The sequence below is a fragment of the Macrobrachium nipponense genome, chromosome 6 (assembly GCF_015104395.2).
Source record: "Macrobrachium nipponense isolate FS-2020 chromosome 6, ASM1510439v2, whole genome shotgun sequence".
Taxonomy (NCBI): Eukaryota; Metazoa; Arthropoda; class Malacostraca; order Decapoda; family Palaemonidae; genus Macrobrachium; species Macrobrachium nipponense.
The window spans coordinates 103253900-103281006 of record NC_061108.1 but is presented as its reverse complement, the minus strand read 5'-3'; the positions used below and the strand labels follow the sequence as shown (position 1 = coordinate 103281006).

Below are 27107 nucleotides of genomic sequence, written 5' to 3'. Positions count from 1 at the left end.
TATAATAAAACTATATGTATATGGAAGATACAATACTTTGTTCTTGAATGTGATGTTTCATGAATCACTGAGTTAACAGAATACTTAAAGCACCAAATTATTATGCACTCCTTGTCTTTCTAAAATGAATAACTTTTTCTTGCTTTTTGAATAAAAAAAAAAAGTCTGAAATTTGCATAGAATCCTTACAAGCCTGATAAGTTTATTAGCTTTCCTATGCTGAATCACGAAACCTTCTAAACCATGACATTCCAATAACTTTGTCATAGGTACCGGCTCTTGTGGCTAATCATGTAAAGGTTTCAATTTTGCAATTGTACCATAACACAAAATATTAAGTGGCTTAATCTTTATGGACTTCTTTCTGTAATGTAAAAAACCTCCATCCACAATTCCTATTAAATTTGGGTAGTACTACAGAAACATTTTGCCAAGTCACAGCAACACAAAATGTTAAGATGCTTTTGTCATGCTTTATCAATGCTACAAAGTAGACAGGCGAATAATTATATGTATATGCTTATTGGTGAACAGTGACATTTCGAAATATAATATGAAATATAATATGAAATTAAGATTGAAAATAGTATAAAAATACTGTAAATAGTAATTTATGTTCTTTAAATAAAAATATACATTCTCCAAGGCGATTACATCTTTTTGGGGTTGATTACTCCACTTTATTTCAAATTTTCCAAGTTTAAGAAACTGAAATCCTATGCAAGCTTTGAATTTGGATCCTAACAACTAACATTTTCTTGTCAATAAAAGTATCTGTTCAGAAGGTTTGATGATGGTGGCGGTATGCTCTTTGAGTATTATCTTTTATAGTATAGTATGGTGTTTGCTACTTACTGAATCATCAACAAGCTAAAAAGTTTTTCACAAATTATTCTAACTTACTTTCTTCCCACTGACTAGCTATTCTATTCTATTCTCTTTTCCTGACAAATAGAAGGGAGAAAGAGTACCTAAGAGATTAGCACTATAATTAATTGCTTTCCTGGACACTGTTTACTCCACTGGAATTTATAGCTGTAACACATTACATATTTACCCTTACTAAGCATGTACACAATACAAATGCAATAAACCAAGAGGAATTTTTAAAATATACTGATACAACTCAGTTTTTATTAGCAAAATCATTTACAATAAAGCATACTAACACAACACTGAACAACTAACATATTGGCTCAAAAAAGAAGAGAATTTTACATAACAATGCTTAAATAACTAAACTGAGTAATAGTCAAAGACTTATTTAAGCAAGAACTAGAATATTCAACAAACTTTATCCAAAAATATAATTAAAATATCAAAATGTGCTACTAAAGACAATTTAAATTTATTCCATTCCTAGCCTACATAAATTCCTGTGGGGCAAAATAACTAAAAGTATTTTAGAAATGGGAATGTTTATTAGTTACATACAACAAAGTACGTAATGCCTCTTTTGCTATTATTATATATATACGTAATTTTTATACGTATATAATAATTTATATATAATTTTTACCATGTTCAAGTTTCCTAACACTATACCATCATCAGTAACATTTTTATGTATTTTCTGCCTGTATTTGCTTTTAATTTAGGGCTTCATCTACATCTTTCTTCCATGACTTTTTTAAATATAATTTTTTAACTATGAAGGTATTCTTTTTTCACTATTGGTCCTCATCCTGCTGTTGACATGTGCAGTACTGCACTTTCCTAATTAAATACGTACTTCTAACTCTTTCCCCATTGCACTCCAGCCATGAATCTTAGCATTCTCTAACCACAACTCTTCAAGGCATTCCTTATTTTCATTGGAAGCCTTCATATCTCTGCTGCATACAGCTGTACTACAGGTTTTCAACAAAAACAATTTTTGCTTAATTCACTTGTTGAGATACTCTTATTTACCAGTTGTCTAAACCTTAGTGAACATCATGTATACTAGTACTACTGCTAATCTATTTTTACTTGCTTCTCAATACCTGTTTCTACCACAACACAAGCAGCAATTACGTATGATATGATAAGGAGCTCCATCCAATAATAGATACTGACCTGAGAGGACAACTATAAACTATTTTCACCCATTGACAACTCAATTCATAAGTGTCTCAAGACTGACATAAGCTGTGCTGACTAATTATGTAGCTAGAATTCTAAATAAAAGCAATATTGTTTTATTTTGAAAGACAAGGAGTCGATGATACTATACCAGTTTTCACATTTTTAGGGTATCAAAAAAGGGCGCTATATCATTCTCAAGTATTAATGTAAAAATATGGAAGATTAGTCAAAATACATATTAAAAATAACCAAAAAGATATTACTTTATATGTACTAAAGGATTAGTTTTTTCACATACAACTCTTACATAATTTTTTACAATAAACTCTAGTATTTCTATGGTGCAGTGTATAGCTAAATGAAACACTGATAGGGCTTTCGTATCAGTAATACAGTATGTAGTATTTGAAATTTCAATTTTAAAGACTACCTGAAATATGTAGGTACAAGATTACATAGGTCAAGGTCAAGAGTGAATGCTCCTAACCCTACTAATCTTAACACAACATAAAAAACAATAGCATTAAATGTAATGCACTTAATACTGTAGTAAGAAAACTGTATGTGTCATGCTTAACAAATGAAAAAAGATAAAAACTAGAAATTGAATTTTTAGCTTACTCTCAATTGATAAGCAATAAAACACTAAAGGTGTGTTCAAAGTATTATTTCGAGTCTTTTTGCCATTGACTTTGGCTTTGTTCATGTACTCGAAAGTAATTCTAAGTAATTCAGGAAGTTACTTAATGGTAATTAAGTGCTAATAAAAACTATTACAAAAATGTGTTAAAAATATCTCTATATTAAGAACAACCTTCTTAATCAATCAGAAGCTTTTTGCATCTCCTCCTAGACAATAAATCCACATGTAAAGTATGAAGTATGTGTAATACAAATATCTTGTACATTTAAGAGCAATCTTGTAATTTGGAAGTTGCTGAATAGTTGGTAACAACACACATGAGGTACGTATATGAAATTACACAGTCCAGTAACAAAACAATAATAAAACGTCAGCATTCATTTCATGCCGAGCCTATAACTTTGGATAAATTTGAAGCATGATTCAATACCTCAGTTAATCTTTCTCACAATCCAAGAGGATGGAAATCCAAGTCGTTCAGATCACAGGGTAGTGTCAAATAACATTAATAACGATTCTGCAATAGCACTAAATTTTCTAACAAAAACTACACATTTATTATGTCCAAGAAATTTTCTTGATTTCTTCAAGTCTCATTCTGGATAAGACAGTAGTCAGGTTGGTATCATTTTTAAGGTTGGGTTGGATGAAAAGTAGAAAAAAAATCTGTTATGTGCTAAATATTACTGTACTTTACTGATGATATGAGTCAGGAGAGAGATGTATACTGAACCTAATTTTATTTTTTGAGCATGTTTCAAATGAATGGGATACTTACAACATCAGTAATATTCTTGTACATAAAATACATATCTCCTTGCACGCAATTCTATGTTATTTACTTGCATAGAAATAAACAATGTTATAGACTATTTTTACTGGAACAAACTTTAAAAGAATACCAAAATTTTACCCTGATATCTAAAGTCATCTGCAGCTGTTCACCCAGCACCAACCCTGGTTATCCTTGGGACACTCAATTCTTATGATACTCTGATTCTAGTTGGATTTCCAGTGCTCATATGACTGTCTTTAAAAATAATTAATTTTCCAAAGAGAAGAAAGTAACGATATTCATATTAAATCATGCTAAAATACGAGTATATTTAAATAACTTTATGTCAATATCAAAACAAGCAAATAAGCAAACACTACTGCAAGTACTACAACAATATCAGCATTAAAAATTGGAGAAAATCTCTTGGTAAAAAAAAGGGGGGGATACGTGTAGCACTGAATGATACATGACATCCCAATGGTAACTATAAAAATTATCTCTAGTACACAAAATATAATAAAAGAAGTCCTACAAACTATAAATCAACATAATAAAAATTATATCTAGTATACAAATATTCAGAACTAATTCAAAGTCTACATTTACTACTCAAGGTTTGGGTATACAACAGGTGATAAAAGGGGATGGGGGATCAGGGCAGGAAGAGGAGATTCACGGGTAGTGGGGAGGGTATTACACAGCCACTGGTCTTCATGCACAACACCAGTACCTGATGTAATACTCACACCTCCAGCCCGTAGACTTGCACATGCATTTTGTTGCACATTTCTCTTGCTGGGTTGTTTAAGCTTCGGCCAACCAAGTCCTTGGCTAAGGCTGCACTGCTGGATTATAGCATGACAGTAAACCAGAGCCTCTGCAGCAACTGTCATGCTTTGAAATTGGTATGCCAATGTCCTGATTTTGGAGTCGTGCAAGAGACCAAGAACTACAGTACCAGCTAATCATTTTTAGATAAAAACTTGAGGCATGAAAAGTTACAGTACCTCCCTTTGCTTTCCTATAAGTAGACCACAGCCTACTGTAGTTACAAGCTCTCAAGCATAAGGTGGCTTGCAGCCATGCACAAAGCTGTCATGCATATTCATGGTTTACTGTACCATGGCAGGACACTTTATGAACATTTCACTTGCGGTGACTCAGTGAAATTTGTTAGGAGTATATGAGCTCCATAACACTGATAGCTTCTACCTAATTCACAATTAAAATAAGATTCAGGAAAAAGCAAAGCCATGTAGAATTATGATAACCTATCAACTTTCATCGATTGTCAATTAACTGCCATGCTTGTTTTTTAAATGGGTACTACAAGCAAATACTAACCAAGACAAAAAAATCAAATATGGTCTATTCAAATATCTTTAATGAAAAACTTGAGCCCTTTATTTTGTACTAACAGAACAACATTAAGAGTACAGTACTCACAAACAGCTGTTAATGCCACAAAAAGGGGGAAACAATGAGAAAACATTGGTTCTGTGTACCTGTATGACATACAGCCAAATGCTTAATAAGGTAATTTTCAGTGTGATCATGTTCTTCCAATTATATTATCAAACTTGCAATTTCAAGATCATGTAATTAATTCTACCCTGTTCAGTAATGAATTTTGAAGTGTATCTAAACCAATTAAGACTTGATTTTCCCTAACTGTTCAATAAGTTCACTCCTACTTACAAAACTAGTCTCAAATTACTTCATGCCCTCTACAAAAGAAAATTATTACAATATAATTCAACTCCCCTCTACTGTTGACCAAAACCCATGGTAAAATATACTGTAATAGTTTATATCAAGATCTCTAACATAAAGAATACTTACTGTATATGTACTAAAAAGTGCATAAATAACAATCTAACTATACATTATCAACCTGGTTTGAATTAAAACTAAAATATTCTTAGTTACAAAATTCTATAAAACTGCAAATTTGAGTGTTTCCTTAAATTCAGCATTTACTTCACACCCAGTATTCACTGGCTTTAAAAGGTGTAGCGCTGCATAAAAAATAAGAGTACATATCTTTTAATATATAACTTTTACCAACTTACCTTTCATTCTGTAAATAAAACAAGAGTATTACAGGTTATGTGAAGAGCATGCTTTATAAATCTTCTATGTCACTTTTTTCACATTTTTACTCAATATCCACAACACGTTTGAAAAACACTTGTGTAAGGTGTTACTAGGTGCTAACCATACCCAGATCATGCAGTGCAAACGTGCATTATAGTTTTGCAAGAATAAAGCAACAGCAGCTAAGGTGATATGGAGAACCCAGATGGTGGTATTAATTGTAGTGAGAATCGTGAAGTGGGATCCATTTGTGAAATCTCACCAGGCAGTCTGAGATCTTATTCAACTGCTCAGCGTTACCTTGTGAGATTAAACCAACAATCCCTAAGGTGCATGCATCAGTTACAGGATTTACAGGTATTAAAACTTTCAAAACATAGCAGCAATACAAACTCATCAATTATATTAGACTCAGTGTAGTTAGATTTTTCAATTAACAAGCAACTATGTATAGCTTGTTAATTGTTATTATGCATTTTGGTTATTTAATATAAAACAAAAGTTAAAATGATAACTATATGTATATGCATTTTTGTTATGAGAAATATTGTAACTGTTTTTAAGGATGAAATAAAATTACTTGTGAATTAAAGCATCTCCAGTTTTATGTTAAAGATAAGCCATATCTGAATTTTAGTACCATACCATTTTCATAATATACTGTTTATCAGATGTCCCAGCTTACAAGAGGTAAAAGAGGTTGAATAACTTCAAATTCCAAAGGTGGATTTGGACAACAACTGTACTGCATAGAAAATCTACTTGGAATGACAGTGAGATAAGCTGTTTTCAAATTTCAGTAAGTGGTCAATTACACTGCCGTTAGTAGCACACAAAAGCATTCTCACATATATAGAAACACTTTGTGTAGGAACAGAATTTCTTAACTACAAAGAAAACTCAATCCCAAAGTCAACATTTGACAAGGTTACTTGTCAATATCAGCTCTTTAACTTACTTTATCCTATCTTCTTAAAATAATGAAATCTTTAATATATACTTAATCAAATCTTCTTAGAATTATGAAATAAGTGTCTGGTCAGCAACTACACAAGAAAGAAATATAATCTCATAATCTTTTCACCAATTAAATAAATAATAAAAATGTAAAATATATCCTCACAAAAATTTGTTTCACATATGATTCCTGAACATAAAATGATGACTAAAGTGCTGAATAAGAGGAGATACTACTCAATCATAAGTAGACATAAGGTGTGGGGAATGAAATGGTGTGGCAAACACTTCTGTTAAGAAACTTATCTTCTATTTACAAGAGTTACACATGCAATGAAGAATAAATACACAAGTTATTTGGTTTGGTTATTTAAAACTGGTATGTACACTCTAAAATACAAATCATATGTATGCATTCCTTTAAAATAAATCCACAGATAACGATAAGGAAAAAATGCAAATATGTAAAATAATCATGCAGTTGAAAATGTACCTTCCTTATGTTAAAAAATTATGTACCATACTTTTAAAATTACATTTTTATCAGATCTATTATGCATGCTGTTTCCTTTTTCCCAAAATACTCCTGTATGCAAAATTCACCATTTACCAAAATTTACCAAAAGAGTCCTGAAGGGTTTAACGGATTAAAGTTACGAGGTTAAAATTTTCAAGTCATATACACGCAGTCCCCGGTTATCAGCTGGGTTCTGTTCTGACAGCTTGATGATAAGCAAAAATTGCTGATAACCGAAAAGTTTACTTTTGCCAATTAGTGTTGCCAATAACCGGTCAATGGCACCTCTGTTAGGTACTCTGTTATCATCAGAGCCGATAACTGGAAATTGGTGCATTTTGGTGCCAAAAATGGCAGATTTTCAGCACCAGACAAGCCCATAAACCTGGATTGCCAATAGCCCGGGACTGCCTGTATAAGAAATAAGATTTAACACCTACAGAATAAGAAAAGAATGGCTTTTGCAAAGAAGATTGATTTATGTTATCAACGGAGTTTCTGATACGTTATGATTTATTTCTATACATTACAAATAGTGTGTATTATGTATTATGCAAAATTAATTGCATTTTTACAAACCCATTACTTATATTGCCCATTTTTGTCATGAAATATTCACAAATTTCTGCAAATGATGCAATTATGTTGATAAATCTATTGGTTCCCAACTGTCAATGTAGCTGATTCTTCATGCAGTCTGAACCTTTGATAGAGAACATGGGGTATAGGGAGAGACACACTGCATATAAGAAATGGGCTGTGTATATAATAATTATCTTCATTTCAAAAAATTATATTTGTTCCACAACATGCCCTGAGTGCAGTACTTCTATTACTCAAATCTAAACTTACATGGGTAGAGCATGTGTGTTATTGACTGAGAATACTGTACGTAGTGAGATCTACTTGGTTCTTGAGTTATGAGCATCATAACCCACCAGTCTAAAGGTCACACAGCTGTGTTTGTGAAACAGAACCCTGAGCATTAGTGGTAAAGTAAGAGGTTTGGAATTTGTTCACTATTAAGCAGAATCCATCTTCTTCAACAGATGTGTACGGGAATATAACAGTTCTTGTAAAACTCTTTAGTCTACAAACTGGAAGAATGAAGAGTTGAGATATCAAGAACATCTCACAATCTCTGCTGATATCTTTGCCTACCATTCTACTTTTGACATAGGCAATCATATCAAACAGCTTCAGCGAATGGGAGGCTTAAAGCCAGAGAAAAGGCTGCCGAGACCACCTTTATCAGTTTTTAAGGACTCTCCAAATCAGAGATGCCTCATATCCAATCTAGCATCTCAATGAAACTCAATTATCAATTTCATGAGTGTCCACCGTGCAAATTTTGTTTAAGTCTGAATCAAATCTAGCTCTCTTGGTCATTGTATCTACAAACTTTGACTTTCTTTCATCCTTACTTGAGTGGTTTATAGCATCTGACTTTCCTGAGGAATCTGAAGAAATAAAGCAGGAAAGAAAGAAAGATCTAAGGAGGACATATTTTCATCATAGACTCTGCAAGTTTATTTGCCATTCTATCTTTGACACTGGCTATCTTATTGGACATAGCTTCAGCAAACAGGATGCTAAACATCTGCTTTTCAGAGTGTAAGAGAGGTTGCATGTTTAATTGCTGGACTAGCTTTCATCTTGGCTGTGGCTGTGGCACAGCTCTCCTCCTCTATGGAACAGTATCTGGAAGCATGAGTCATTGATTAAAGGTCATCTCAGAGTCTCTGGTTGTGTTCTATGTAATACTCTGGAGAGGCTGGATCTCTTACTCCTGGTACAGAAGTTGCTCTGGCCCTTGGCACTTGCATGGGCTGGGTCTTTGGTACTGAAGTGGTTCAGTTCCTTAGTGCTAGAGTGGCTTAGGCCCTTAATATTGGAGCAGTTCAGGTCCTTGGAGCAGGATGGGCTTTGGTCCTGGTTACTGGGAATGAATAAGGCCCCTGGTATTGAAGTAGTTTGGTCTTTTGTGCATAAGAGTTTCAAGACCTCAGTATTGGAACAGCTCAGCTTTTTGTTATTAGAACACTAACATCCTAACAACACACAACATATAGCTAAAACAACCTAGACCAAATTATAAGCATAGAAAACCTACACTTACAAGAATTGGGAAAATCCCCTGGCGTTCTTTTTTTGACAAAACGGAACAAAAGTACCTGAATACTCATCAGAAAAACAATCAAACATATAAACTGAAACAGCTCATTTGCGATCCAAGTTCAGCAGACTAGATGGTAAGTGAATTACATAAAAAGCACAATGCTATAAGCAAAGAATGCTACTGGAAAACAGAGAAACATGAGCTAAAAGGTAATCCTTCAAAACTTACAACTATGTACCTGGGATGATAATCATGAACACACAAGAGCAGAGACAAACAAAGCATGAACAGTTTTGACAACTGGACACCTATGGATCTGTATATACAAGCACAGTACTACCCACTTACAATCAATCTTTCAGTCAAATGAATTTTGTTTATGAACATTTCATGACAAACAAACTAGGCAATTTAAGTAATGGGTTTGTTGTGAAACCAAAATCAAGTTATTATTCATTAAAGTCACGATCTCTTTTTAGCTAAAAAAATATATATATATGTGTACCAGTTAATATTGAGAATGCAATAAAACAGTAGCGCTGATTTTTAATGGTGTTACATATATGCAATCGGTAAAGTAAAATAAAAAACTTTTTCAGAACAAAAGTAGTTTATCATTGCTACAAATCATTGTCTTACCACAACCTGTTATTTCATAACTTTATATTAATTTAATAATTTACAAAAGAATGAGGCACTACTTCAGCTACCAGAAGGTTGAAAACCATCCCCAACTGGAAATTTACCCTTCATTACATCCAATATTTTAGCATCCACAAAATAAAAGAAATGGGTTTTTGACACTGGCTAATGATTTATTTTAAAAAATCTAGTTTTTTATGATTTTTTGTCTGTTTGCAAGAGACATAGACCATTACTTTGTTACAGAAGGGCTTAATATTATCCAGTTTGGGAGGACACTAAAGTACAGAGTACTTTTCATAGCAAGGTCATACTACTATTAATCTAACCAATTTATCACTGTTGACAGTAAAATTGAAGGCAAAAACCATTAGCTACCATGGAAATGATAAAGTTAGTAAGGTTGTCCATTTTAGTAAGGCATGTGGAACGAAAGCTAAGTTTTGCCTTCTCACTTGGAAAATGAGTAGAATGTGTGATTCATTTGAATTTTGGTGGCTATTCTCCTGAGGTATATAAAATCTTTTATCTACTTGGTCAGAATATAAGCAAATAAAAAAATCACGTGCAATGAAAGGGATAAAATGATTCATAGGTATGATAATTATCACAAAGCTGAAATGTGTTACCACTTGAGAGTAAAGGCATGGGCTGACATATGTATGAGGGAAAATGGAGTTATGTCCAACTTAAAACATTTCTTACCCTTCTGGAGCTTTGTCTTCCTACATAAGCTCAGGTCATTCTATCCTTCATAGTAATAAAGGAACAGGCTATAGTAATGCAATGGCTTGTAATTCATACAAATTCTTGCAGTTCTGCATACAATTCCTTACTTTTGTATTTCTAATCCCATAATGTACAAATATAACAAAAACAAGAGAGACATTATATGAAGTGGGAGGAATTAAATCACATCAGCTAAATATCATCCTTCTTATGTTCCTTATCCTTTCTGAAGTTAGTCAATGGAATGCACCAGTCTTTACACATACCAAAACTAACTTCTTTTAAGAGGACTTGTTTACATAAAAAAACTACCTCTATTAATAAATCCTAAGGAATAAAAACAATCGGAGTTTTATATCCTATTGACAACACGGTTCCTATCCTGATCATCAATAATTACTGTTCTCAATGGCTTTTCAAACAAATATAATAGTTCTGGATATTAGAAAAATATAAGGGAATAAAATAGCGAGTGACAAAACACACTTAATAAAATGTCTCATGAATACTTTCACCCGAAAACCAACTCTCATCCTATGTTGAAATTTTTTCATTTAATGTAAATAGTAACCTAATAATAAAAAGCTAATGGTAAAACTATTTTTGACATTACCCTTGAAACTGTCATACGGTCTCTTGTACGACTAAAATATTTATCAAATATAACAGAAGTGGATAGCACAGCTCTACAGTGAAGCTATGTACTGTAAATTTGTAAAATTATTTTAACATTAGAAGTAACAAAATATTTTACACACAAGTAGGCAAAACCTTTGTCATAAAAATGCAAAATCATTTACACAAAAACAAAATACTAAGAGTAAGCAAGCATGCAGCATTAAGTGTACAGCAAAAATAAAAATTAACTAATAAAAAAAATAATGTTGCTTGAAAGGCAGAGCATGTGAAGAAGGTAGTGGATGATGGGTTGAGCTTAATGTGATCAGGTGAGAGTAGTAGGAGGAAGAGGAGTGCACAAAATACCACCAGGTGTCACACCAGATGTGAGGTTCACAACAGCTCAACACAATACCAGTTGGAAATTTGGGGCAAACTTTTAACAGAGCCCAAATTTACCAGCTGATATTTGGTCGGTCTGTATACTCCCTGACTTCCCTGAGATTTCCTTACATTGCAGGTAGCGGACCAATCACCACTTATCTTTGAGAAGCCAGCAATCAGTGCGTGCCTGTGCCTATGTCTATGGCCCCACCCAAACCAGAAAGCCCGATCACCTCGAGTTACAACCAGGCTATCAATCATCATGCTTCCTGAGCACTAGCTATTAATGTTTCAGCTGGCCTATTCTCCTATATACTGTACATACACACATAAAAATTAATACCCTACATCTCACAATGGCTTTAATTAGAGAGAATCATGGTTAAATGAATTTACTATTTAGTGTTATAAACTCTAAACCTCCTCATTCCCTCAAGTTCACAAGCTGTTTGCAATCTACATGTAATTTGCAGAAAATACATAGTTTAACTCAACAACAGGCCAAATTATTTATATGTGAAGTTCTATTTGCTATGAAAAAACCCACAAAATAAAATTTAGTTGAATCTGCATTAATATTTGTTCATTCATTATTCAACAATGCCTAATATTTACTAAACACGACATGTTTTACAGATAGTAACAAATTACTGACAAGACTGGGTATATTTAATCTAGTCATAGTGACTGCAGCACTGGCTGCTTTATCAGCATTATCATTTCACTTCCTTTAATTTCTAATGAAGCAGGGACCAAACATACTTGTTCATTTAAGCCAGTTTAATAATCAGAGGTATGAAAAATTAACAAATTGCTTAATATAAGGGTTTTTAGGACAATAGAAAGTCTTTGTTTTCAATACTTTGAAATGCTGATTATATTGCAAAACAAAGCTGCTGTGAAAACAGATGCAATATTAATCTACTGCGCATTGCTTGTGATGCGCAGGGGTATTTTATGCATAATCCAAGACATAGGTAATTCTAGCGCAGGAGGAAGTGTTATGTTTACAACTTGTGACTCAAAATTCTGTTAGCTGTAACTGTGAAAGGTGGTGGATGTTTGTATTTAAAATTTCTTTTTGAATAAAAATATCTTAGATGAGGATTCACCTCCCTGAACCTTACCGAGTTCTTTAATAAGTGTAATCTTATTCCTGCACCTTTTCTCCTTCCCCTTTTCTCTTCCTTCCTCTGTACTACATACATCTATATTATAAGGTGTAAAAGGAGCAAAGGCATACAAGTTATACGTACAATGAATGAATTTAAGATCAGAGCTCTGAAAAGCATAGTTTCTTATCAAGTGTGAAAAGTAATTTTCTTTCAATAATTATTCATTCAAACTTGTCTAAAATCATTTACTAGAGTGGTACACATTCCCTGAAGATAATCTTAGTGACAGACGCTGCCTGAAGTCACATTTACAATGATGGTGATAATATTTACATTCAGCACTACCTTATCGAAAAAAATTCTCTTAATCAGTTAGGCAATACAGCATAAACATTTACAAAATTATAAAATGATCTGCATTTGTTGATATTCTATTTTACGGAGACCTATATTTTGGATTTTCATAACAGAATGCAGGATATGTGAATAATGAGGGGATGTGGAGGTTTAAACCCCTTAATACATAATTAATCTTTGCATAAAGGGGTGTATGATCACACTAATGAATATAGATATGAATGTGCACAATACTCCCTTACAACATACTGTAAAACATATTCATATTTACATTCATAGACAACACACATACCACCAACTGTGTAGTATATACTATGTATTATAAAACATTTTCTATATGTGGAAACAATATATCAACTATATACATATACAATATATCATGCAAGCATGAAATTTTCATTATAATCAGTGTAAAATGAATATACACTACAATAAAACCTCACTATATGGGTCTTTGATGCAGTGACCTGGTACTCTCTTCAACTACAATAAAACCCTCACTTTCACAAGAAAAACTGGCTAACCTGAACTTACAAAGGCCAAAATTAGTCAAATATTGCAGCATTGTACAGTATGTATCTTGGTGCAATACGTAACTTCATACATCTATTACAGCTTGTTTTCTGTTTGTTCTTTTGTTTAATTAAATTGCTACCTTACCTCTTACATTCTCATTGTTTTGTTCCCTCTAGGTAAGTACGCAGTATCTTACACACTCTTACACACACAAACACACACTATATATGTATATGTATATACCACGTCAGATCTGAAGCATAGATCTTTGCCGTGTACTACTCAACCTTTTGAGAAAATTCATAACTAATTTCATGTAACAATCAAGCTTTAGACTACGTATTTACTCAACTTGTGATGAAATGCAGCAGTTTACAAAAATCTGTGAATTGCAAAATTGCAACTCAAAATGTGTTAAGGTATGATTCCTAAAAACTATAAGGTTCCTTATTACGTACGTGCAATTACAGTGCTTCGAAGCACTGAATGCTTCCCAACTTCTGTGTATCATGATCCCTAAACCTACTCTTCTAAAAAATAGATTTACTGCTTACAGTGATGATATTAGATATACTACCCCTTTCCTAAAATTATGCCAGACAAAGGTATTTAAGCTGCTCAGAGTCAGTCTTCACTTAAAAAGGCTGGCAATATATTCATGGATGTGCATTCCTGTTCTGAAGTATCCAAGGCTTGGGTATAACAAAATCTATTTGATAAGTGCTGTTTCACAAATACATCTTAACTAGCAAGTAGAAAAATTTTAATGCATTTTTAATACCAAACAGGTTGGATGCTTTGATACATGTAGGTGATTTATTGCATAAACTTATAATTAAATGTAAATTCATAAACTGAGAAGCAGTCCTATATAATTCCAATAATTCATATAAAATGCATGCATTCACTTCAAGCCTTTAAGGTAGAAAAGGGCATACAAAAAATTTCTGAACAAACTGACTTTCATTTGGGTCAAAGTCATGCGATTTAAAATAAAATATGTATTGCAAAGAACAAAGCATTTCTTGCTTCACAAAAGTGTAATTTTTTTCTTTCATAAGCAATTACATCATGAAGGTAAAATACACACCAAATGAAAGTGTGAAAATAATATTACCAATTAATCTGAGAAAGTTTTACTCTTCAAGTTATGAAAAAAAATGGTATATATAATTCAACTAATAAAGTCAAGAAATGCTCTTTTAATACGTGTAAGTTGAACTATTTACTAAGTTAAGAAGATGTTCAAAAACAGTACCTTGTGCTTTGAGTGCCACAATCATCTGCTCTTTCTTGTCTAGCTGTTCCCCAAGTCTTGATGCAGCTGCCAAAGCACTCTGGACCTCAGCTAACTGAGCCTGATACATAATGAAAAAAATATGACTTGCCCTCACAAAACAAGTAATCAAATACAGACTATTGCTAAAATAAAATTTCTTTAATGTTGTTATGTTACTAAATGATAATGTTTTTTACTTAAATTTTCTCATGCTAATATATGATAACTTCTTTTACTAAAATTTTCTCCCTATCTTCATTAATATTTTCAATCAGCCTTTTTCGAATATATAGTTTACATTACTTCTCTAGTAATAGGAGCATCCATGGACATGACTGCTATCTTAGAGGAATACGTTTTAGACATTGAGTTTCCCATATCTTGTGCAAAAAAAGAGTAATCTCATAAAAACATACCCTTTGGATTTGTGAACAAACCTGTACAATGTGTATGTACACGTATTGCATTAAAATTATATCAACATCTGTAATTTTTAAATAGTAGTACTTAAATCAGAAAGCCAAGTTAAATTTCTACATGCTCATTAGCATAAGAAAAAGGTCAGTCTAGTAAAGAGAGAGCAAAGGGGTACACAAAAAGTCAAAGAATGCTGAGGCCACTGGAGTGTTAGCAAGAACCTTTAACACTGCAGTAAGGCTGCTGTGACACATTTCAGGTCACTCCAAAAAATGGTCTCCTAAGTGACTCAAAAGATTCTAGATAAGCGGCATAATTTGGAACTCCAAGTTAAGCTAAGCCAGCCCTATATGAATTGAAAAATTGTGCATGCAAATATTGAATTATGGTAGCTTGATTTGAGATTAGATTTTAATTGGAATCTATTATTAACCTTTGAAATACAGTATATTTCTCTATATTGTATTCATATGTACTACATTTCAAAGGTTAATAATAGTTTCTAATCAAAATCTAATCTCAAATCAAGATACCATAATTCAATATTTGCATGCACATTTAATCTGTGATCACTAAAAATTCATCAGAATGTTTTAAGGCAAATATAATTCTACTGTACAAGGCTAAACTTTCGTCAGTCTATCATCTAGAATGAAATACATCTCTCCAGCCTTTACCCTAGATGATGTTGCTAAAGACATTCTAAAATCTGGTTTCTATAGTGAATCACAGACATTGTTACCTTCAAGTTATCAACTTGCGTTGACAGTGATCTGCTCTTATCTTGTTCATCCTCCAACTGCCTTCTTGTTCTCTCAGTTGCTTCAGCAATCTCTCGTGCCTGGCCCTTCTGGAAATCCTGTAGCACCTATAATGCCAAAAAAAAGCAGTGTGATAAACTAAACTCAGTCAACTTGAGGAAAAATCTTCATCAAAATTTTAAAATCATGAAATAAAATTTGATGACAAGGCAAATAATTGATAAATTTCCCCATTGACTTCGACTAACATCTTATTTTCCTTGTTAAGTACATAGAGTCAAAATTGAGCCTTATTTTTTAAACTAAAGTTTACACAAAAAGGAATTAGTACTAGTACTTTCTTACAACTACAAATGCCCGTAAACTAACCTGCTGAAGTGTTGCAAGGGAATGTTGGTGTTGTTCAGCAGCTTCCTCAGCTGCATGTAGACGAAGTATTGCATCATCTCTTTTACTAGACAATTCTCGAAGCTGCTCTTGAAGAGACTCCACCTGAACACTTGCTCGTTGGCTGCAATAGCAAAACACATAACGACCTTAAAATTGAACATCTAAAGCAGATATTTAAACTAACGATACCCTACTAAAAAGTAATGTATAAAGTCATTTAATTTCTCTCAGTTGGACTGTAGGTACTGAACATGCTAGTTAATAGTCTATTTTGCTCATTAAAACTATTTTGATATAGTTATCATCAACACAACTTTTGATATATGATTAATAATCATCAACACAACCTTTGATATTTGATTAATAAACACATTAAATGAAAAATAAATGATAACAATATAAGATGTGTACTGAAACATTTGATTTACAATCTCTACCTGCTATGACCTGAAAAACTTTATTACTAAACATTGTTTCCAGCATAACGCACTTTCTATTATAAATGTTTGATCAATTTTATATTATACTGCCATGACTTTTTCAGCCATGACGCAAAGCTAAAACTACTTTAAGAAAACAATGCTCTAACCAACCATATTTGAAAGATAGTCTAGCAGCTCTCAAAAATGATTTAATCCATCTGGGGGACAGTTCATCCTTTTCAAACTGGGAAGCTTACAACAAAATATGTGACCCCATTTACATCCTATAGCATAAGCACCCACACTAAATTATTAGCATTTCATTTATCTAGGTATGTTCAAGCATTTCAAATGAAAATTCCAAATGTCTCTTGGATGGTTGGTTGACTTTGGAAAGAAATTAAACATATTTTAAGGGGGCCGGCCGGAACCCTTATATATGAGGGTATAGGGCAAAAAATGCAGTCATGAAAAAATTCATGGAGCTTCATATGGCTATTGAGAATACGTATACGAAATATTTCGTCAAAATTCCTCATACTTTCGTAGTTACAGGGTAATTAGTAAACATAACTCAATAAGCCTAAAACATTCATCCGTACAAGAAAATGCAATATTTCTTCTGTTATCGTCAATTTTGATAATTATTGTCAAAGAAATTGTGAGAAATGGCATCTGTAGTGATTCCGTGAGTCACAGAGGGGACTCGGGGAGTATCCCATGATTCAGCGTCAGCACATACTTCAAGTAGTCTACACGTTCAAATTTCTTCTCCGACATTCGCTTGCTTTTACTTGTGTTTATCTATGTTTCGGCAAGAATTTCATCATGCCAATGAGGAAAAGACAAGGAAAACATCTCGCTAACATAAAGACGAAGAAAATTCGCTCTAATACGATTACAGAATATCATAATACATATATGTGATATTAGCGTAGTTAGTGAAGAGAGAGAGAGAGAGAGAGGGAGGGTTGCGTAGTAAGTAAACGCCCCCGTCTTGCCTGAAGCACACGTCACACTGTCCCCCAGGCTATGATCTTTGAGCAAAGGGATCTTAATTTAGGATAAATAACATAGTTTTGGTTTATTAATACCCAAAAAGGAATATGGAATTCATAATAATCATGATTTATTAACATTGCCTTTATAAAAAGAGAGTACAACTTCAAATTTCACCTCTTGACATTCTCTTGCATTTACGTTTGCTTATCTTTGTTTCGGCAAGAATTTCATCATGCCAAACCGGAAAATACTAGGAAAACATGTAGCTAACATACAGAAGAAGAAAATTTGCTGTAATAAGCCGAGTTAGTGAAGGAGAGAGAGAGAGTTGCGAAGGAAGGAGTGCCCCGTCTTGCCTGACGCAGTGCCCCAAGTTATGATATATGAGCAAAGGGATCATCATTTATGATTAAATTATGATAAACAAAATAGTTTTGGTTTATTAATACACAAAAAAGAAATATACATTCATAATAATCATTATTTATTAACATTGTCGTTATAAAAATACGAAGAAAAACTTTGAACGCCCGTATCTCAAAACTATAGTTATTGACCTTCAAAATCTATCTTCTCACTTAGTTTTAAAGCTATAAAATTGGAATTTGGTATATAACTCAGAAAGACATTATAGAACAATCAAATGAAGCCTTTTTTTCCAATTTTTGTTTCGTCTTTTTTTTATAAATTTTGTTTTTCTAATTTATAGGGTTTATTTTTTTACCATAATGAAAAATTAATATCTAGAAAACAAATGACTTTTAGAAAAAAAACTCCTTATTCAATTGGAGGTCTACATCAGGTCTATATATGGTAGTAATCCCAGGTCTTAACATTAAATATCAAGGGAGGAGATAGAATTTGAAAAATGGTTATTTTCGGGATAAATCGCCCTGGCGTCACCAAACCGAAGGTCAGAAGCGAAAATCATATGCGGTTTGGAGATGTCCCAAGTCACCTTATTAAGTGGTATGAATATCAAAGTCCTGTCCTTAAAGAATGGCATTAGCCGGCCGGCCCCCTTAATAACTATTTCCAATAGACTGGGTTTACTGTTGAACTTAATGCACTGGACTACAAAATTTTTGTTTAAGAAAGTGGTTGTTCTATTATGATGTCAATAAATAAAAACCAGTCAACTACAGTAATGCTAATGTTCGTTAAAATGTTCACAACAAAATCATTAAGACTCTGTACATACTGTAAAACTTGAATAACTCGCTATATTGTTACAGATCCTAGATTAACAAATATAATTTAAAATTTTATCCAAGATTAGATAAGGAAAATGCCAACAACTTGTGCCACCATCATAAGTTAAATAAAGAAAATGTTTTACAACAAACCATGAAGCCAACCAGTTAACCAAATAACCAGTGAAAAAAGTAATTTATGTCAATATACTATGAAAATGAACAGTAAATCTTACCTGGCTGAATTATAAAATGTAGAGTGATTATTCAGTTTTTCTTCCATTTTACCAAGAGTAGACCTTAGGGTATTTTCTCGTTCCTCAGCTTTGATGGCTTCAGCTGTGTAAGATTCTTCTACAGTTACTAAGTGCTGCCGAAGACGTTCACATTCTGTAGATAATTTTGACTCCTTTTCTCGAAGATTACTCAACTGGAAAAAATGTTTGTTGTGAGGAAAAATCCATATGTAGAATACATAGTTCATCCAAAGGTTAGTATATATGGTGAAAATACACAAAAACTATTGTTATTGTAATTAGCCTGTTCCATGTAAAATAAAATGCCAACCTGAAAAGTGCTTTCATAAAATACTTACTAATAATTCCAGCAAAAACTGTATGGTAGCATTCTACATATATACAGTTAATCCTCGTATTCACATTCTTACAATTTGTGGACTCGCCTATTAAAAAATTTTTCTGCTGAGCCTATCTATAAATTATTCAGGAAAAATCTGGCAAGTTGCAGTCTTTTCCGTCGATAAATAGTCACTAATTAGTGTATTTTGATGTTATTTTCATGTAAATACATCTTCATGATACAAAATTGATTTACTAATTTTCAAATATTACTAATAATGATCAATGCTGTACGTATTAAGTTTAATAAGATTAAATGATATTAAATAACAAAAATCATAATTTCTCTCTCTCTCTCTCTCTTACCAAGATGTACGTATGTTTTTTGTATGATAAATAAATGATTACCTAATTCTCAAATATTAATACTAAAGTATAAGGTTAATTTTCAAATAATAATACTAATGTAGTAAACAGCAATAATATCAATTCATTAAAGATAATACTTTGTGAGTTAGTAAGATTTTAGTTTATAAATTAATAAATTATGTAAAAATAAGGGAAACCTGATCTTTTGGTGAAAAACTTGGAGAAGGGGAGGGTGAGCCTGTAAGAAATGTCAAAAACCTGACAGCGAGGGTAGATGGTCAGTGTTGCCAACTTGTGGGTCCAATTGTTGCCAACTTGGCAGTCAAAGGATACACTGAAAAATCTCTCTCTCTCTCTCTCTCTCTCTCTCTCTCTCTCTCTCTCTCTCTCTCTCTCTCTCTCTCTCTCTCAGGAAAAGATATGTACGGCTAATTTGAGTCTCTTTGACCAACTGGTATTAACACACATGCACACTGTTTGTGTGTGTGTTCATGGTGTTTTAAAAGAGGCTAGTAAAGGTAATACATCATTGAAAGACAAAAAACAAAAATATGAATTATTTTGATGTCAGTCGCTAGTAAAGAGAAATACATAAACACTCATGAGAGATTAAAGAGATAAACTCTCTCTCTATCTGTCTCTCTCTTGCCCAGTACAAGATATGTCATAGTGGTAACACACTCTCTCTTTCTCTGTTTTGGCTAGAAGAGTTAGAAGCATGTATGTATATATTTTAAAGGTACTGATGTTTAAGATGACTTTGAAATGATACTATAATAGAATTTCAAAGATTAATACAGTATTAGGATAATAATCTAAGGTATATTTGATGTAGGATGTTATCTAAGGTATATATTTGGTAGTATTTGAACTTTCAAGATAGGCAGTTATACGCATGTTTGGAGGGGGTTCTAAGTATTCATGGATTTTAACTATTCGCATGGGGGAGGGGGGTCTGGTACGCATCGTCCGCAAATACAGGGGTCCACTGTATATATATAAAATTGAACTACAACAAAAACTGAATACAATTAAGAACATATATCCTCTTTGCATTCTTTATTTACTTCTAACAGGTTTATAATCTTTAAATATAAATATGTGACCATTATTCAAATAAACTTAATTCATAACATACTAACATATAGTATGTACATATTAAGTAGCTTAATCAGACAATTGAGCTAATTCATTCAATTCTCAAAGAATTTGTTTTATTAATAAGTTCAGATTTTACTTTCTTCTCTTAATTACATCATCATAACAATTGTTAAGCAAAAAGAATATACTATCGCATTACTGGCACAATGAACAGTATTTACAGATCACAATGCAAAATATTCAGTGTGTGTATAGCCCAAAAATGTCACCTAAGCCTCACAAATATAAAAAAATTACTTGCAACAAAATACATCTGGCAAAATATAGAATCAAGTGACATTGTAGAGGTCCACTATACACTTAGTATTTATTTATTAGCCTTACCTCCTTGCTTTGATCCTGATACTGAGTATTGAAGTGTGCATTGGCTATGCGAAGCTGATCTCTCTCCTGCTCTAAACTTGTAAATTTAGCCTGAAGAACTTCCATTTCCTTACGAAGACCAGAAATCTGTACCACAATTACACAAGATTAACATTTCAGAGGTGTAAAATTTTCCTTCTGTATTTTTATATAAGATAAAACACTCAATTATGAAGTAAAAGTGCACTGTTTTACCTCAGTTTTTTTGACAATGTCCTCAGCAACATTTTTCTGAAGGTCATCTTTTATTTTCTTAAGGCCTTCTAGCTCCTCTCTAAGATCTGCAATCTGAACTTGGCTTTTATTCAAAGATGATTTAGTATCTGTAAGTTGTGATGTCAGAGCATTTTTCTCCTCAGTTGATGACTGAACTGTCTGCAATGTAAAAGATTTTAAGAAAATGCCTTATATTTACACAAATAAATACACTGAGAGCTGACACACTAACAATGATGTTACTGTTCTAAATTAATTCTAGTTTATCAGTTTATGAAACTTCTAAGAATGGATTAGCAAAAATTCAAAGCACAAAACACATTGGAAAATTCAAAAAAAAAAAAAATTTACCTGATTTAGAACCTGCATCAAGCGCTGGATTTCTGTATGGTATGTGACACTTTCCTGATGCTTCTGTGTAATGGTTGCTATCATTTGATCCCTCTCTGCCTGGAAACTGGAGTACTGTTGAACTGCTAGATCTCTAGCTGACATGGATTCCTTATTTTCACTAAGCAATTTATTTTTTTCTTCAAGTAATATTTTATTTTCTTGAAGAAGACGGTCATTTTCACTTTTAAGTATTTTTTCTTGTTGGATAAGACTTTCTTTTTCTGAAGTAAATGCCTCCATAGTACTATTCCCTTTCTGTAACTCAGACAGTTGATCTTTCAGTGTGAAAATATTCAGTTCCTTCTCTTGTATCTCACAGTTATGCTTCTTCCTTAATTCTTGTATCTGCTCCTCCATTTCCTGATTCAGTTTACCAAGTTCAGCAATTTGCTTTTCATAATTTGTAAATGAAAGTTCTCTCTCTTCCTGGAAATGCAACTCTATCTCTTTACTCTTTGCAACTGATTCCAAAAGCAAGGAATTCTCTTTTTTAATGATATCCAACCCACTAGTGCTTTGGGCAAGATTGGACAAAGCTAAATTTTTTTCTGTTTCCAATTCCTTCAGTTGTTTTTGCAAATTTGCAAGTTCATTTTCTTTCAAATTAGACTCACCAAAAGTGAGTTCTTCTACTTTTTCTCTTAGCTGAAAGACTTCCATCTCACTTTTTTCTAATTTCTCTTTTAGTATGTTTGCTTCTAATTCTCTCTCTTCTCTCAAAGAACATTGAGATTCAAGTAATGAATCATTTTTATTGCTTTGATCTTTCTCATTTTGCAAAGATATTTCCAATTCTTCAACTCTCAGTTTCTGTTCACAAAGTTGATCTTGTAGCGTCTTGTAAGTGTTTCTAATATGAGCGTACACTTTATCTGGATTTGAACTTACAGCATGAAAAATTTTCCCTAATTCTTCCAAAACTTGATTTAATTCGTCTATCTTGTCTTCTTTGAATATCAGTTGCGATCGAAGATTATTCACCTCATCTGCAAGCTTTGTTTCCTTGGCTTGAAGATGTGATATGACATCAGAATGCGAGTTACTTTCTGAAAACCTATCCCGCAGCTGGCTCCTGAGACCTTCTAATTCTGTCTCTAAAACTCTTATGGTAGCGTCCCTATTCTCCTGAATTTCATACTGTGTTAGGAGCTGCTGGCCAATTGAATCTCTTTCATGTTTATTAAGAGTCATTTCTGCTTGAAGCCTAGAAATATGCTGCTCCAAATTAGTTACCTGCTCTTCCAGAGTATCCCTCTCATCTTTGAGCGTTACAGTTTCCAGGTCAACTTGCTGTGTCAACGAAGACAAGCGCATCTCCAACACATTTTTTTCTGCACGCAATGATGCTGCTTCAGTTTCCAGGTTTAACAAGTTACCTGTCCTACCCTCAGATTCCCGAAGTTGCCCCTGAAGAGTTTCTCTTTCAGATCGCATATTTGCAACCTCTGTCTCAAGATTTCTACGAGCTTCTGACAAGGCTTCAACTTGTGCTTGTAGGGCCTCTATCTGACTGGCATTCTCTTGCTGCAAAAACTCAGTACTATCTTTCACCTGCTCTCTTCCCTCTGCCTGTGCAATGACAGATGCTTCTCCATCCCCATCAGCACATCCCTCCGATTCCTCTTCTATGGTTGGGAGACCTCGACTACTGCCTTCTGGCTGTGGCCTAACTCCCTTTTGTATTTCCTCTAACTGATCCCGAAGATCCTCACATTCTCTCTCTAGCTCAATCTGAAAAAACAAGAGAGCAAGAAGCATAATTTCCAGTCAAAACAAGAGGATTTTAAGAATCCACTAAACCACTGCAAACTAAAATCTGTAAATAATTCAAACACAAATCACTTACCCTTGCTGTTTCTCCTTCTTGTAGTTGTTCCTTTTTCTCCCTCAGCTCTTGTGCAAGAGTTGAAACATGACGTTCGAGGGTGTCTCGCTGCCACACACTATCTTTAACAAGTTCTGCAATCTTGTGGATATCTGTTCCAATGTTTCCAGTAACCTGTAAAAATAAATGAAATAAAACTATTATTCATGACTAGGTATAAACACTGGTACGTACTACCCAGCCTTAAAAACATGCAAACCCAAAATGCAGTAAATTTCCAAAGAATCTCTGAGAAATATTAGTTTCAAACAATAACAACTGGATATCAAAATAATTGGAGTTCCTTACTTCAACATTATTGGATGTCAAAATTTTCCTCAACTGATCATGGTCTTCCTTTTTATGCTTTCGAAGTTTAGAGATTTCAGCTTCCATGTGCTTAGACTTGGTTTGTAATTCTGAAATACTTTCATTTGATATTTCTAGCTCTTGGACTTTAGCCTGTAGCTCTGATTCTAATATCTCAGCCTGTGACTTAGCATCTTGCATTTCTCGATGTAGAGTCCTGAAAGAATCATCAAGAGTCTTCTTCTCATTTTCATTTGCCAGTATTTTTGCCTCTAAGGTTTTTAATTGATGTTGACCCTCTATCATTTTCTCTTCAGTTAGTTTTCTCTCATTTTCATTTGTAGAGAATTTCGACAGTTCTCCTGTCAAGGTGTTAACCTTAGTATTTAAGGAAGTAATTTCAGTTTCTGCCTTTAGCCTCTTCTCCTCACTTGCACTCAGCAATTCTTTAAGGGTTGCCTCTGACAATTTTAGATCTTTCATTTCTTTTGTAATTTCCTCTAAGGATGAATTTAGCTGAGCATTTAAATTCTGTAACTCTAAACACTGTTTTTCAACTTTCTCAAGTTCTAAATTTTGCTGCTGCAAGTCCTTTGAAGCACACAAGTCACTCTCTTCTCCTTTGTCTTTCTTGAGCATTTCATTCTCGTTAAATAATTGGTCTCTATCTAAAGATAATTGTTGTAACTGGTCTTTAAGAAGTGTTAGCTGAGAATTTAGTTCATTTTTATCACGTGTAACAGTTTCAAGCTCTTCTTTCACAGAACTAAGAGAATTGTTGTTCTCTTTGAAGCTATTCAATTCAGACTTCAACATCTGAAGCTCTGTCTCTGGTGGCGGCTTTTGATTCTGTCCCACCTGTTCTGCGAGTGAATCATATGCTACCTTACTAGCTTTTAATTCCACTTGAAGGCTTTCCTTCTTCTTTAAAAGTACTTCTGCAATGAAAAAAGGCTTAATCAATTCATTAAAACCAATGTTGGCAGTTCAATTCAGCAATATTACATATCCAATGCAACAAAAATATTCCAACTACACAAATATACTACTGCATATGAATACTGCAACCTACATTCCAACAGCCATAATACAGTGGTGGATAATTAACAATATAAAACGTACGGACTGCTGCTTCATGCTGGACGTCAATCTCCTCCAAGTTTTTCAAATACTGATCATTCTCTTCCTTTAACCTCGAACACTCATCCGTAAGCGCCATCAGTTTATTTTGTAACTGATTAGTATCTTCATCCTATAAACATAACATTTCGTTTAATACATTTGGTTTGAAGAGGAAAAATGTAAAACGATTACAATCATGAATATACTCATTTTTTATGTGAAGACTAAAGGTCAAGCATCTAACTGCTTCTAAAAGAGAGATGTTATAAGAATCAGGAAAATGGGAGGAGGGAAAAATCCATGCAGTTCAAGAGGTATATGAAAACAGCAGTCATACTGTCAAAGCTCCACTCATCTTGACCAACAAACGCTTACCTTTGCTCTGAGCTGTTGCACTTGTCTCTGGAGGATCTCTACCCGGCTGCTGAGTTGTTCTTTCTCCATTTCCAAGAGCATTTTTTCCTGTAGGGCAATGAATTTTTTTAATACTACTGAATCTACTACCTTTTGTGTTGCGCGCACGCGCGCACACACACACACACACACACATATATATATATATATATGGATTTGGTATCAGTGCATATATATATATATATATGTTTATATATACGTATATAATTAAAGTTACTACTATCGACATCTGTAAAGAAAATGGCTGCACAGTGCATACGCAATCATCTTGTAAACAATATCACTCCCTTTCACGACAAATACCTAAAGCAACTTTTGACAAAATATGAAATATATCATACTTGAAATATAACCTACTGAAAAAATAATGGTCCACTGGGAATAAAGCCATATTTTGTTGCCTGTGTTCATGAAAGTAAATGTCATTCTAGTATGCAAATCATATGAGAGAGAGAGAGAGAGAGAGAGAGAGAGAGAGAGAAGAGAGAGAGAGAGAGAGAGAGACTGGGGAATGAGAAAGTTGATAACAAGCAAAAATATTCTGCTCAATGGCGATGTTCGTATTGTGATTAACCTCCCCGATTATCGGCGCAAAAGAAACATTTCACTTGATAACGATGAACGCTTAATGAAATCTGAACTATCGTCAACTGTAACCTTTCTATTTTGTATGGCTTGAAATGCACATCAACTACAGTATGGTTTTTGGATCGCCATTTCTCTCAAGTCTTGAAACATTGTTCTTCTGTCTGGGTGTCTTATTTCTCTCAGGTCTTGAAACATTGTTCTTCTGTCTGGGTGTCTTATTTCTCTCAAGTCTTGAAACATTGTTCTTCTGTCTGGGTGTCTTATTTCTCTCAGGTCTTGAAACATTGTTCTTCTGTCTGGGTGTCTTATTTCTCTCAAGTCTTGAAACATTGTTCTTCTGTCTGGGTGTCTTATTTCTCTCAAGTCTTGAAACATTGTTCTTCTGTCTGGGTGTCTTATTTCTCTCAGGTCTTGAAACATTGTTCTTCTGTCTGGGTGTCTTATTTCTCTCAGGTCTTGAAACATTGTTCTTCTGTCTGGGTGTCTTATTTCTCTCAAGTCTTGAAACATTGGGTGTCAGCAGCAATCTACCGAAACCTTTACCAGGCAGGACAAAATTCCTGGAAGTGGCGAGTCCTTCCATTTTCGCAAAATTGGCAATTATTATGATTTACATTTTAGACCGTCGCCGGAACTTCCTGTTGCGCCCGTGTCTTGCGTTAATGTGAGCTACTCGCTTTGCGGACCCTCAGCATATAACCAAGGTCCTTTAAATATACTAGGAGTA

General features: G+C 33.5%; 1 protein-coding gene across 1 annotated transcript in view; it reads right to left on the bottom strand.

The window, feature by feature from the left end:
- Window positions 1-27107, bottom strand: part of LOC135216771 (thyroid receptor-interacting protein 11-like) — a 238047-nt gene that overhangs the window by 20166 nt on the left and 190774 nt on the right. Inside the window, exons 8-18 of the mRNA XM_064252246.1 lie at window positions 25754-25840; window positions 25379-25508; window positions 24257-25194; window positions 23930-24082; window positions 22042-23814; window positions 21670-21849; window positions 21436-21561; window positions 19240-19433; window positions 16366-16507; window positions 15978-16103; window positions 14798-14897 (exon numbers count right to left, since the gene is read on the bottom strand). Of these exons, the coding sequence (XP_064108316.1) occupies window positions 14798-14897; window positions 15978-16103; window positions 16366-16507; window positions 19240-19433; window positions 21436-21561; window positions 21670-21849; window positions 22042-23814; window positions 23930-24082; window positions 24257-25194; window positions 25379-25508; window positions 25754-25840 (3949 nt within the window). The remainder of the gene's footprint in view (window positions 1-14797; window positions 14898-15977; window positions 16104-16365; window positions 16508-19239; window positions 19434-21435; window positions 21562-21669; window positions 21850-22041; window positions 23815-23929; window positions 24083-24256; window positions 25195-25378; window positions 25509-25753; window positions 25841-27107) is intronic.